The 14,307-nt window shown below is 45.1% G+C and overlaps 1 protein-coding gene across 9 annotated transcripts in view; it reads right to left on the bottom strand.

Moving 5' to 3' along the window:
* ACACB (acetyl-CoA carboxylase beta) overlaps positions 1 to 14,307 on the bottom strand; it is a 96,809-nt gene that overhangs the window by 60,193 nt on the left and 22,309 nt on the right. For all 9 annotated transcript variants that reach the window (XR_012503573.1, XR_006727884.2, XM_074356018.1 and 6 more), the window contains 7 exons: positions 8,833 to 8,965; positions 6,186 to 6,324; positions 5,634 to 5,743; positions 5,339 to 5,420; positions 4,090 to 4,188; positions 2,533 to 2,642; positions 2,316 to 2,426 (listed from right to left, as the gene is read on the bottom strand). Coding sequence is in view for 7 of the 9 variants with exons in the window: in XM_074356013.1 (XP_074212114.1) it covers positions 2,316 to 2,426; positions 2,533 to 2,642; positions 4,090 to 4,188; positions 5,339 to 5,420; positions 5,634 to 5,743; positions 6,186 to 6,324; positions 8,833 to 8,965 (784 nt within the window). In the remaining 2 variants the exon portion in view is untranslated. The remainder of the gene's footprint in view (positions 1 to 2,315; positions 2,427 to 2,532; positions 2,643 to 4,089; positions 4,189 to 5,338; positions 5,421 to 5,633; positions 5,744 to 6,185; positions 6,325 to 8,832; positions 8,966 to 14,307) is intronic.

A 14,307-nucleotide genomic window follows, 5' to 3' on the forward strand; every position in this document is an offset into this window, starting at 1 on the left:
AAGGCATTGTATCATAGGCACACTGTCCAGAGATCCTTAAAGAGAAAGTAAAAATAAGTGTTCACATGGAATGATTCCTAAGACAAAAATTTTTTTAAAGCAAGTTTGGCGGGGGTGGGTATAGCTCAGTGGTAGAGTGCGTGCTTAGCATGCCAGAGGTCCTGGGTTATATATCAGTACCTCCATTAAAAATAAACAAATGATAAATAAACCTGATTACTGCCTCCCAAAATATAACATAAAAGCAAGTTTGTAATAATATACGGTATGATGCCACTTATGTGAAAAACAATAGAACAGAATTGTGTGAAATGTCTGTGTAAAAGTATGTATTACAGTAAAAGTAGTGGAAAGAAACCCAATTGCTAACAGAGGTTACATCTGAGAAGGGGTTGAGAGGTGATGTTGTGAAAAGGGGCCTTTCCTTTTTCACTCCTAACATATCACTGAATTGTCTGAATGTTGACATTGAGAACGTTTTCATATTGCATTCATGTAATTAAGAAAAGCAAGCCAGGAGGAGGCTGTGCATGGGGGGCAGGGCAGGTATATGGAACTCTGTCTTTTCCACTCAATTTTGCTGTGAATTAAAAACTGCTCTAAAAAGTAAAGACCGTTTTTTAAAAAGAAGGAGGAGGCTTCTTCCTGTACAAACTCGAAATACAAGGCAGGGTCCAGGACTGGATCCTGAAACAGAAAAGAGGACAGTAGTGGGGAGAACTGGGGAGATCTGAATCAAGTCTGGAGTTCACTGGACCGCTGTTCCTCACTTAGTTGTGTCAGTCGTGGCACAAGTTAACAAGAGGGGAAACAGGCAAAACATAAATGGGAAGTCTGTACTGCTGTTGCAACTTTTCTGAAAATATAAATTTCCACCCCAAAATACCCCCAAACTGGCATGCCCCAATGGGGACATGTGCAGTGAAACCACTGCTTTATGTAACATTCACGTGTCGCCCACGTCATACAATTGGCAAACCTTTTCAGTAAGTAATTTACTGGTAAGTATTTGTAAGTGCATTAAGTGCATGCTATTTAACTAAGTCCTTCTTCTCCCCCTAGTTTTTACCAAAGAAAATAATTTCGGAAGAAGAAAAAAAAAAAGTCTAAATATTATTTATAGTATTAAATGCCATATTATACTACAGTGGCATTACTCATAATAATGAAAATAGAAGCTAGCTTAACATTTAACAAAAAAGGAAAGTTTTGATAAATAGGATTATGGCCACATCAAGAATATTGTACCACCATCATCAAAATAACTATTAGGACTGGAACATGGTAAAAAAAAAATGTTCATTATCTACAATTTAGAATTTTTTTAACGTAGAACAAAATATCGTGTAGGTTGTATACAACTCTTTAAAATACCCATATAAGCACGGTCTAGAGGAAAACCTAGAAATATTAAAATAGTTGGGTTAAGAAAAGGAAAATTGTTCAGTATAAATCTTTATAAACATTGCCAACAAGGGGCATAATGTTTTAAAAGTGGAAAACCGGCTACAAATAAGTAAATACAAGATTACTTCCTACAATTAAAAAAACCTATCATCTAGAGATATTAAAAATACCAAAGCTGCTAAAATGTACAAAATATCCCATCTCTGGATAGATAAATAGTCACAAAAAGATATTCTGAAACTACAGCTCTGAAATCATTTATAGACACACTGATTCATAGAATCAAACATCCAAGGAAATCACATACAGATTAACACAAACCATGGACTTCTGTGAGTGAAAATGTACATACTTGCTTTGCAACACAACACAGGAACCTTCTAGCTCCCGCAAACGTCCTCTTGATTGTGACACAATAATGTTAGTGGAGAGAATATGGTGGCCAACAATGGAACAAACACCACTCCCAGAGACACATGGAGAAATACACAGAGATAAACGAGGTCCTATTGTACAGCACAGGGAGCTACAGTCAATGTCTTGTAATAATCTATAATGGAAAAGAGTATATAATATATAGATGTGTAACTGAATCACTATGCTGTACACCAGACACTAACACGACATTGTAAATCAACTATAATTCCCTAAAAGCAAATAAACAAACGGTAGGAAAAAAACGTATAAAAATGAAAAAAAAAATTTTTTTTTTTGCTTTTTCTTTTTTGTGGGGGGAAGTAATTAGGTTTACTCATTTTTTAAATGAAGGTACTGGGGATTGAACCCAGGACCTCGTGCATGCTAAGCATGCACTCTACCACTGAGCTATAGCCTCCCCACCAAAAAAATTTTTTTTAATTTAAAAAAAAAAACCCAAAAAAACCCAACACACAGTCCGAACAGCTCACTTGTCTGAAAAGAATGGGGAAGTCCTCCGCACTCTCCGCCTTCCGGATTCCTTTCCCTCCACCGCCTTCAGAAGCTTTGATCATCAAGGGAAAACCAATTTTTTCTGCTGCCTGGGGGCAAAGGACAGACAGACATCTTTAGAGGTTGGACAGTTTCCGCCACTACCAGGACGGTGAGAAGGTTCTGGAACCTGGGCCCCCCAGAATCTGCGTTTACCTCCAAGCCCTCGTCTACGTCTCTCACGCAACCCTGGTCATAAATGTCCTCGGGGATGCTAATTCTTTGCCCCTGCAGCAGGGCGTCCTCCGCCCACTCAACCGTCAGACCTGGAGGGTCACAAAGGAAACTAGTAGTTTCATAATTTTCTAGTGAAAATGTATTTGTAACACCTTAGAAACAATATGGCAATGTACGTTAAAAGTGGAAAGTATTTTTACCTCTTGAACTTAAGAAATAAAATATTTATTTATTTATTTTTAAATAAAAATATTTATAAACAAACAAAAAACTGCATTTTCCTAAGAGCAGCACAGACACAACCCAGAAACCACATTATTATGTAACATATAATAATGCATGATCAAGTGTTGGGTTTAAACCACGGTATTAAAATAAAACTATAAATATATTTATTTACATGAAAAAAAAAATGGTATGGCCTTATCAGAAAGGTTTCTCACCAAAGCCACTCTAGACCCAGACTCTGGACCAAGAGAATACAGACAAGGTCCTTGAGCTTCCCACAGTGGATTTTAATTTCCTTAAGGACTGACTCAACCCTGAATGGGAAATTAAGCTTTAGAGAATTCAGACCGAGTCTACCAAGAACAGCCATGTTAACCGGAATCCACCCAAAATCCTGACTCTACCCTATGGAGTCATTTGCATGTGAATCATTACTTTCCAAAACCCGGTAAAGATTTTTTTAAAGGTAACAAAAACAAACTTTTCACTCCAAATTTAAAATTCAGTCTTTGGAGGAAAAAAAAAATCAAATTGAATAGGAAACTCGAGACGTTTTCCTGTTTATTTATTTATTTATTCCTGTTTATTTATTTATTATTTTTTAAATATTTTTTTGAGGGGGGGAGGTAATTAGGTTTATTTATTTTATCTTTTAGAGGAGGTACTGGGGGTTGAACCCAGGGCCTTGTGCATGCTAAGCATGTGCTCTACCTCTTGAGCTATCCCCTCCCCCTCCTGTTTATTTTTTTAAATTTATCCTAGCAATTCCACTTTTAGGAATTTGGCCTAAGGAAATGATTAAAATGTACATAGAGATTCAGCCACAAGATTATCAAGGCTTTTAATATTTTCAAAATTAGAAAAAAATCAATTGGACACAACCTCAACATACAACCATAGGGGGCTGTTAAGTAAATTATAGTACATCTATATAATATCCTATGCAGGAATTTTAAATGTCGTTAAGTGTATTTATTCACATAGAAACATTAGTGAGGAAAAAAATAAGTCACTAACTATTAAACATAAGATCTCTGGGTTTTTAAAGGATATGCCTAGAAAAAAAAAATACTGGAACAATAGAACAAATGATCAAAACCGGGTCACTGGGATATAAACGATTTCTATTTCTTTTTTTGTACTTCTCATATTTTCTAAATTGTCTGCAGTGAAACTGTACCATTTTCTTGATGATTTAAATTCTTTAAATGAGAGAACTGAAAAAGCATCCGCCTGTCACCCTCTCTGCTCACATGTAGTAAGTCAGGGCCCAGGAGCTCCCCCAAAGCAAAGTTCAGGGCCCCTTACCGCTTCCGCTCCAGGGGAGCGTTGGGATCTTCAGCGTCTGGGCCACGATGGTGGAGGCGATCTTGTCTCCCATGGCCCACATGGCCTCACTGGGAGGGCCTGAGGGATCGGGGACAAGGGGGAAGACAGAATCAAGTCAGCACAAGATTGTGGACGCTGGGTGCCAACCAAGTACACAAAGAAAAGTACCCGGGTCCCAGCTTTCAAGGAGTTTAACATCAAGTCAGGGAAGGAAAAAAAAAAAAATCTGTTACTCTGTTACTTCATCGGTCAACTTTCAACACATGTGGATTGTAAACCTGGTATGAGTTACGACCTCAGCTATGTTGCATACGCAAAATTCACTAGCAAAAAGCTAGACCAAGGGGGCAAGCCAAGACCTCAAAATGCTAGACCGTGGGTTAACAAACTTTTTCTGTAACGAGCCAGAGACAATACGTAAGTGAATGGGCAGCACTGTGTTTCAATAAAACTTTATTTAAAAGCAGGCAGCAGACCAGATTTGGCCTATGGAGCTGGACCATCAACCTCTAGAGTTAAAAATGAGAGACAACGAGAGTCTCATGTGACAGCCAATGAGAGGCCGTGGACCAAGAACACATCAGCGAGCTCAGGTCACCAGGCAGACCCTCAGGTGAGTATCAGGTATTGATTCTGCACCGAGCTGCTTTATACACAAGCCGGTGCTGTGGGCCCAGAGGTAAGGAGCAGCAACAGGGACTTTGGGGGGATGGTAAATGATCACACGCACGGATGACAGACGGCGTAACTGAGCAAAGCATACAGATACAAATACGAATCCTAAATAAACAGATGCCATAGACAATAGGTATCATTTTACCTAATAACTAGTTGAGATGGGAGATTCTGGTCTCAAGGAGGGAGTGCATTCCAAAGGCCTGAGAACAGCCCAAGCAATGGTGTGGCCTCATCAGAAAGGTTTCCAAACCAACTTAGAAATCTGAACATGACTGATATCTTAGTACCCAATGGAACACCTGCAGAGGGTTCTGCTGGCCCCAGCATCATTCTGCTGTGGTAACCATGGTAGCAGCTCCTACTTCCCTATCCTGGCCAACTTACCCCTGTGCCCTCCCACTCCTGGACTTGCTTGCTCTTGACCATAAAGGCATGATGTGGGAATATCAAACTGACCCCCTCTTTACAGGGCCATAGCAGCATGAATCTGACCCACAGAGCATCCCATCAACACCCCAACTCCCACGTATCTGACAGAGACACACTCTACCTAAGAAAGCAATCTCGTGCTTGTGCAGGAGCTCCGGAAGTTTGGGGTTTTCGGAAGCGTGGCCCCAGCCAGCCCACACCGCCTGCAAATACAGAGAGGCATGAACGAAGGTCTTCCTTCAAGAATCCACCTACCATCACTGCCCAAAAGCTCTTTGCTGGGTCATATCAGCTGCGGATTTCAGAGTCTCATAGGATCTGGCTCCTCCGTCCCTTCCAAACTGCAGAATTGGGTTGCTCCAGAGCTCAGAGCATCATGTCCCCCAAGGGCAGACTGGGGCGCCCCATCCGACTACCTGCACGGGGATTCTCTTGGCAATGTCCACAATCAGCTCCACGTTGGCGTAATTGTTGTTGTTGGGCCCTCCTGGGACGGGGACGTACTGATCTGCCATCCTGATATACTCTGGAATGAATGAGGAGAGAAAAGGGAGGAACGATTGAGAGACCAAAATCAAGGGCAGAACATCTGCAGGACACAACCACAGGGCCACTGAAAGGATAACCATGAAGACTCTAGGGCAACCACGGACAAACATATATGGTAGTTTGAAGAAAACAAAGACACCAACAAAGACACGAATCTACTGTAACATGGACGTTTCTCAAAGGTGAGATGTTCATTTTGCATGTTAACTATTAGCATTTTTATAAGGCACGTGGGTCGCTCTTGTTATCAGCAGATATTTTAATTCAATAAAGAAGAAAGGGGAAATAAATACGGGCTCAGCAGAGGTACTCCGGACCCTGTCTGGGGTCCAGGCTGGACCTGGGCCAAGTGGGATGGAGGAGGGCAGGGCAGGTATGAACAGAGGAGGCAGAAGGGGAGGGGGTCAGGGCCCAAGTACCTGCGTTGGCCTTGAGGTCCTCGGGGGTCACCATGACTACAAACCGGATGGCCCGCTCGTTTCGGAACATCTCGTAGGCCCACCTGCGGATGGAGCGCATGCACTTCACAGCGGCGATGCCATTGTTGGCGATGAGCACCTGGACAGGGGAACATGAGGAAGGGGCCAGAGCTGCACATCCACCTGTACTGGAGGCTGCGTGCTACTCCCGGGTTCATCTCACCTCTACGAGCCTCCGACGGTACCTCTTTGAATTTCTACAGCACTCAGCCCAGCACGAAGCAGGGACTCAAAGTCTGGTGCTGCGTGAATGGATGATGCAATGGATGGAAGGATGGATGATCAAATGGATGATGAGATGGGTGAATGGAAGGATGGATGGTCTAATGGAAGATCAGATGGATGGATGGATGGATGGATGGAAGCGCAAATGAAGGATGGATTGATGGATGCTTGAATGGATGACGGATGGATGGATGATTTCTGAGTCCTGTTTGGCACCTTCATGATCACATAACATTTTCTGAGTATTTAGTATATATATATCAAGTTACAGTACAATGTATTTCACCAACATTATTTCATTTCATCCTCACAAACAGCTCTTTGAAAGAGATTGTATTATTATCCCTATTTGGGGTTTAAGATGTTAAAACTCAGAGGAGTTAAGATACTTGCCCAAGGTCACAAAGCTATTAAGTGGCAGAGCTGGGACTCATTAGCCCTCCACATGTGCTCTGAACTGACCCATGTGGCTGCCTCTGCATCCAGAAGGTTAAAGGTCCTAGTTTGGGGAAGGAGAAAAGGCAGTAATGCTGGTTGTCCCCAGCAACAGAAGGGGTCCTGGTTTCAATTCTCATTGTGTCCTGAACTTGCTGTGTAGCGTTAAGCAGATCCCTTCCCTCTCTGAGCTTCATCTTCACATGAGGGGCTCAGACCGGCTAACCTCCCAGCTTGGTCTCTAAGAAATAAAACTAAGTTCTAGCTTTCTTGCTAAAAAAAAAAAAAAATTAGGTATATGGCTTCAAAGCTCCGACTTCTATAGCAAGTCCATAATTTTAAGGCCCTTCTATCACTGACTGATCTCCATGGCAGCCCTAAAGGACAAGTCTCATTAAAGATTTGGGATGTGCTCGCTTCTACTTTACAGAAGGGGACTCTGAGCCCAGTGTCACATCCCAAGAGTGGTCACAGCAGATACAGCATTATTTCTCTCCTTCCAAAAATGTCCCCCTAGGGAGTGATGACGGCCAGCCAGGCTCTGGCTTTGTCAGCCTTATAACCAGAGCAAGGCTGGGTCAAGAGAGAAGGGCTACAGTGACCTCAGGATGGCCCAGTTTCCCTGGGCCCCATTTGTTCCAGCACATTCTGCCAGCCCCACAAAGGAGACAGCTGCTGCAGGCCAGCTTGCTGCTCTAGTCCCCACAGCTGCGGCTTTCCCACGAGCGGTCCAGGAGAGGGGACAGGCCACCCTGCAGCAGCTCCGGGCTCAGCCAGCCTCTCAGCTCCTGAGGACTGAACACGACCACCAGCTGGGCTGATGCAACCCGGTCCCCTGGAGGGTGTGACAAACATACAGCTCCTGGATCCTCACCTGGGAGATTCTAACTCCGAGAGTCTGGGGTAGGTTGGGGGTGGGTGATGTGTATTTTCAGCCAGCGAGACCAGTTGCAACTGGGTTTGGGAGCCTGTATGAGATGCTGTACTAATGACGCTGCAGTGTGGGCGTGGCCTCGGGGTTCAAATCCCAGCTCCGCCACTGACCTGCCGTGAGACCCAGGCAAGCCACTTCCCTCATCTGGGCCTCGGTTTCCTCCTCTGTAAAATGATACCCACTGACAGGGCTGTGGGGATGGTTAAATGAGATGCGCTGACGTAAAGCAGTCAGCAGGATGCCTTGCCCAGAGTAGACCCTCAATTAACTGCAGCCGTTGCTGTTATTATTGTTATTATTGTTGTTGTTATTATTATTATTATTATTATTATTATTATTATTATTATTATTATTATTATTATTATTATTATTACTGCTGCTGCTGCTGCTGCTACCCTCAAGTAAAGTGGGAAAGAAAAAGGTCTTTCGGTCTAACTGACCTGCGTTCAAATCCCAACTCCAGCACTTAACTACCTACGTCACTTTGGATCACTTTGGACAGCCAAGGTCAGATCTCTGAGCCTTAGCTTCACCATGAATACGACAGGAATGACCAAACAGCACGTGGTCAGGGCCTTCACCAGGTGGAACGGGAAACAATGTGAAAAGCCTTTATAAATGGCCTACATCAGCTGTTTCCTTTGGTCACTGTCATTCCGGTACCCGAGTCTGCCCTCCTGTAAGGGGCTGTATGCCTCAGAAGGGCAGCGCTGGGTTTTCAGCTCCCCTCCCAGGAACCTAGAAAGTCGCCCCCTGCATGAAGCTCCCCCCACCCCAGGGTTTTTGGAGGGGGCTCCCGACCTTGCTCAGCAGCCCGTCTCCTCCTCTGTGGCACGGGGGGTCATGCACCTGTCGCTTTAGGCCGTCATGAGGGTGAAAGCTGATGAAATCTGGCCCCCCCCCCGAAGAGGTGAAGGGGAGGGCCTTTCTCTGAAGCCTGAAGCTGGTTCACGCACCCCACCCCACCCTGGGTGCTCGGACCCCCGTCCGTACCTTCTCGATGACCCGATCCCCCCCAAAGCGCGTGACGAACTCAGCTGGGGAAGCCACAGTGAAGTCTCTGTGCAGGTCCAGCCTCTTCTGTTCCCGGCCTCTTCTTACCAGGTGGAGTCCCGACATGCTGGATCTGCGAGGAAACAGGTCAGACCCCGTGAGCGAGCGAGTCTGGGATGCTCCAGAAGGGGGTCGGGTGCCTGGCACCTATGAAATCCACATGGATGGAGAACCCAAAGCCTATCAGACCCCTGCTGCCTTGCAGTCCCTCTCCAGGGACCCTGAAGCAATCTGCAAGGAGACTCAAGAGGCCAGACCACAAATAAAGCAGCAACGACCCCCTGACCTGCCCCAAGCTGTAAATTTTGATATTTAATCTTAAATTCATTCTTTATATGTTCATCATTTAGGAACTCAGACAATACAAAAATGCTTATAACAGGAGTGCAAGTTTATGATCAGGGAGGAAACCCACACATTCTAATACTTAACACTTGCTGAACCATATTGTATCTTTCACTCACTTTTCCATACGTGTACCAATTTCCTTCTAAAAACTGAAAGCAAACAAAAAAGGGTATAACAGCAAAATAGAAGTTCCTTGCCCCATCCTCCCTCCGGAAGCCCACCCCAGAGGAAATCATGTTTGACTTTCTGCGTGAACACATCTCCACGGTTCTGCATCATACGTGTATATTATCTTGTGAGTCATCTATTTAAGACACCATCCATCTATGAGCTTCTTATCTTGACAGATGTGGAATTAGTACTCTTACATGGCCATCCCTTCTGCTTCCCTTTCCCCGATCTCTCAATACAGGTATACTGCAATTTGAAATTCAGTATTCGGTGTTTTAGGAGTCATTGTTCAAAAGCAAGGGTTGTGGTTTACCAGATTTCCTTTCTTTTTGCCTTCTTTCCCCCCCAGAGTTAATTTTTTTTTTTCACTGACTTGGGTTTCCTCACATCTGTTGCTCATTCATCCCACTCCTCAGCCTCCTAGCACATGTAAAATAACTGACCGGTTCCATTATTATCTCCATCGGCAACATCCCTCTTGTCTCCTCTCATTCGGACCCCATTCTCTAAAACCCCTACACAACCACCAACTGGGACTTCCCTTTGCTCACACCCTTAGGACTCCCCTTCCCTTTCCTCAAGGCTTAATCCCAAATTTAGGAGATCACAGGGCTCCATCTTTCTTGGTGGACTCCCTTGTTTTGCTGGGATGTATCCTCCAGTCATTTCATCCAGTTAAAAAGATGGTACAAAGACATGGCGCACGACAACGATGCCCTCAACATGTCTGGCTTCGGTTCCCTTACCACCATCACCCTGGGGGTTCCCTTTGATTCTCTTGGGTCTGTTTGCTGCCTCCCATGAGCTGGTCTTCTTTGGCTTACTCTCTTGTTTCAGGGGAAGACATCCTTCAGTGGCTTTCTTAAAAAAAAGGTGTTCAGGGGAGTAAATGTTTTGTGGCGTTGCAGGTTCTAAAAACTGTCTTCCTTCTGCCCTCACATTGGACCCGGCCATTTGGCTGTGCATGGAATTCTAGGAGGGAAAAACTTTAAGAGTTCTGGAAGCTTTGTGTCATTGTGTTGTGGCTTCCAAGAATGCTAGAACCAGAGCCATGCTGATCCTTGATCCTTTGTAGGTGATCTGTTTTGTCATATTCAGAAACTTAAGAGCATCTTCTCTTTCCTTCAGTTTTAAGGGATGTTCTGAGGTATGTGTCTACTTCCATCAGTAAGACTGGGAATTTGTCAGGCTCCTTCAGTCTGGAAACTCAGATCTTGGAATTTATCTTCAAATATTTCCTTAGTGATTTCTCTGACTCTTCTTTTTTTTTTTTTTTTTTTGCCTCCATTCTCTCCAGAAGTTCTATTATCTGGATATTGAAATTCCTGGACTGGCCCACTAGTATATGTATTTTTCCCCTCTCCTATTTTCTGTCTCCTTTCTTCTATCTTCTGGGCAATTTCCTCAGCCTTATCTCCACTTCAGTGGAGTTTTTCCACTTCGAATACCATGTTTTTAATGTCCAAGAGCTTGGTTTTGGTCTGCAGACGTTCCCTTCTCTGTGCATTCTGTTCCTACGTGTACAGCGTTGTCCTTCCCCTGATGAGGGAATTTATGATAGCTTTTCCAGATTCTCTTCTCCTGACACGGGTTCTGTTTCTCCCACGTTTCCTGTGTCCCCTCTTCGTCTGGGGCCTGCCTTTCATCCTAGAAGTTGCACCTAAATGTTTGGTAAGCCTCGGTCACTTCCTTGTGACCAACAGTGGGAACTGGAGGGCTAATGAGCAGTGCTGAGCATGTGGTGAGGCCACTGGACCCTGAGCAGTGTGACCTGGGAGGGCTGTGTGTTGGGGAACCCCAAGTATCTTTAGAGTTGTCCTCCCTGGCTGGTCCAGCTCCCCCAGTGAGAAGTCCTTGGGTCTTCTGCCTGGAGGATGAAGGATGGCCAGGAGCCTGGGGGCAGGGGAAGAAGACGCGGAACTACTGAGACAGGTCTGGGGGCAGGGCAGCTTTCAGGATTCAGCACTTAGACACCACCCATCTTCCTCTTTGGGATACAGGCCCCACACCTTCCGCTGTGCCCATCAGTCCCCAGTCCAAAGACCCTCTGTTTTTCCTGACCTGGAGAACGAACACTCTGCCTTCTACTAGGGTGGAAGTGGGCATCCCCCAGCCACATAGAGCAGATGAGGGGATCAGGAGTGTTTCACCCAGTCCTTCTCACGTTGGTACCCCAGCCGCAGAGGCATCCAATGCTGCCAATCCCTGTGCCTTTTAGGGGATACAGATCCAGGAGGTTCTCAGCTTCCCTTACTGCTTCCTTACAACTTGACCCTCTTGGTTCTGCTAAGCCAGTGGCTGCCTGTTCATCTGCTTTCTGGCTTCCAAAAGGTCATTGCTAATCACCCCTCTGGCAGGCCTGATGGGGTTTCTGGCTCTTTAAGAAAAATCTCTTTGTTGTCATTTGGCGGGGTTTGGACAGGAACAGAATCAGATATGCACATTCAGTCCACACCCTTAACCTGGCAACGGGCTATTCAAGCTGGGAGAGAGCTGCCCGCCAGGCATTAAGTTGGAGGGTCACCACTCAGAGGGGTGTCACCAGGCATCTTGGGAGGCCAGGGATGAGTGGGTTCAGGGGACCAAAAGTTTTGGTGAAAAACTGAACACTGCCAGCACGCCACTGTGAACCAGGAACTGCAAAGCTGGAAGCCAGTAAGCCACTGGGGAGAGAAATTTCATTTTACAGATGGGCAAACTGAGGCCCAGCCAGACAAAGGGAATCACCCAGCAGGTCGGCAGGACTGCGGCAATTTCTATCACACCGGACTTTCTCTTTCACCCAGCAGGTCGGCAGGACTAGGGCTCTTTCTGTCACATTAGGAGATGTTGGGTGTGGGTATTTTCTGCTATATGAAGTCTGCATCCGGTACAGTTCCCCACAGGAAAAAGCTTCTAGAAATCTGCCATCTGTTCCCCTTGCCCTCGTAGTCACTACCTATCAGAAATGAAAAATCAGACTCCTAGGCCAGGGAACAATACCAGAAATGAATGACAGAAAGCCATCGTGATGATATGCCATAACAGGGTATGTATTTTCAATTCAGACTTTCTCCATTCAGCTGGGCTTACACACGCTGCCCCAAAGGGTGAACAAATGAACAAAGGATTTCTGACCCTTGAGATGGCCTCCCTGCCTCCCATAAATTGCAAGTAGCTTTTCTTCTAAGACCTCCTAGGACTGAACTGCAGAAACACAACAGGACTTAGGAAAGTACTCACATCTTAGTAACGTGAACAGTGCTTTTATCATTAATTACATTCTGTTAACTAGCAAGCAGTTCAGTTTAAGAATTTTATGTCTTTAGAAAACAGGCAGCTTCGGCCTGAGGGCCATAATCTGCAGACCCCTGATCCAGGGAAATAGATATCGAGATGTTAATACCAGTTTTTCTCAAAGTGGTTGGATTATGGGTGGTTTCTGTTTTCTTCTTTTCTGCTATATTTGTTAAACTTTCTGCTATGATATGTGATCTTCAGTAAGAAAAAAAAGCTATTAATTTTGTAACAGGGATGCCGAAAGCCACGGCCATTTTGGTGTGTACTGGGTAAGGCGCTCAGTATCCTCAACTAAATAAAATGAAGACAATAACATGTACCTCACTGGATTGTGAGGATTAAATACGTGTATATACAGGAAGTAAAGATGACATTTGGCACACGGTAAACTCTATATTACTTCAGTGCAGTGATGCCCAGAGGATCAGGGGCTGCTGATCTAACCAAGAAAGGCCACTCCTCTGCCCGGGGTCTCCTTCCCAACCACCTGCTCTTCCACTCTGTCCGTGGCCTTCTCCAACCGGCTGGCTTGATCTTTTGGTTTCAAAAGACTCAGACGTTCCATTTTTAGATACACAACATTAAAACTCTTGGCCATTTGACCTAAAACGCGACAAAGAAAAACTCAACCATCAGAAAACACTGTTCCGTGGCCTGGGAAAAACATTCATGGTCGCCGTCTTGATTTCAAAACTGGTGTCACAGCCCCGCCACCTGCTGGGTCGCAAACCCGTCACAACAAAGTAGGTGGGTGAACACATAATGCTGCTGGTGTGACTCTGCTTCAGGGTCAGTCTCCAGGCTAATGGTTATTTTTATCCATTTCTGGCAAAGTTGGAGGCCAATCAACATTGGCTCTGGAGGGCTGACCTTTGGCTGGTATTCGTTTCAAGGCCAGTGTGGAGACTGACCTATTCCATGGTGACTTTGGAAACGGCTTTCAGGTGCAGTCAACTACGCAACAGGGCTGTCAGCCAAACGCCAAACACTGCCAGCTGCCCAGGCACAAGACCAGGCAGAATTGCACTGGGAAGGAAGGAATAAACATCCTCAACTGTCACCATAGACTGGGCACAGGTGGATCTTTGCTGAATCCCCAAAGCCTTATGCGGGTGAGGTCCTCATCTGAGGCTCCCGATGAAGAAACTGAGGTTCAGAGAGGCCCACTGACCTCAAGTCATACAGCTGGCAGTGGCAGAGCTGGGCTTCCAATCCAACTCTCTCTGACCCCTAGAATCTAATTCTGAGGCAGAAAGCTATCTGAGACAAATGAAAGTAAGTATGGTCTGGACTTTAAAAAACAAGCACTTACAGTTGAGAGACAATATATGTAACCCAGGTTCTCAACTGGGTGCAATTTTGCTCCCTTGGGGACACATAACAATGTCTGTGGGTATTTTTGGTTGTCACAAGGTGGAATGTGCTACTGGCATCCAGTGGGTAAAAGCCAGGGATGCCACTCAACATCCTGCAAAGCACAGGACAGTCCCACCACAAAGAATAACAGAGCCCCAAATATCAACAGTGCCACAAGTGAGAAACCCTAATAGACCAGAACCATCCTCCCAGACTTTGAATCTGGAATCTACTATATGACCTGTGTAATCTTGGGGAATT

This window comes from Camelus bactrianus, chromosome 32 (genome assembly GCF_048773025.1).
Source record: "Camelus bactrianus isolate YW-2024 breed Bactrian camel chromosome 32, ASM4877302v1, whole genome shotgun sequence".
NCBI lineage: Eukaryota > Metazoa > Chordata > Mammalia > Artiodactyla > Camelidae > Camelus > Camelus bactrianus.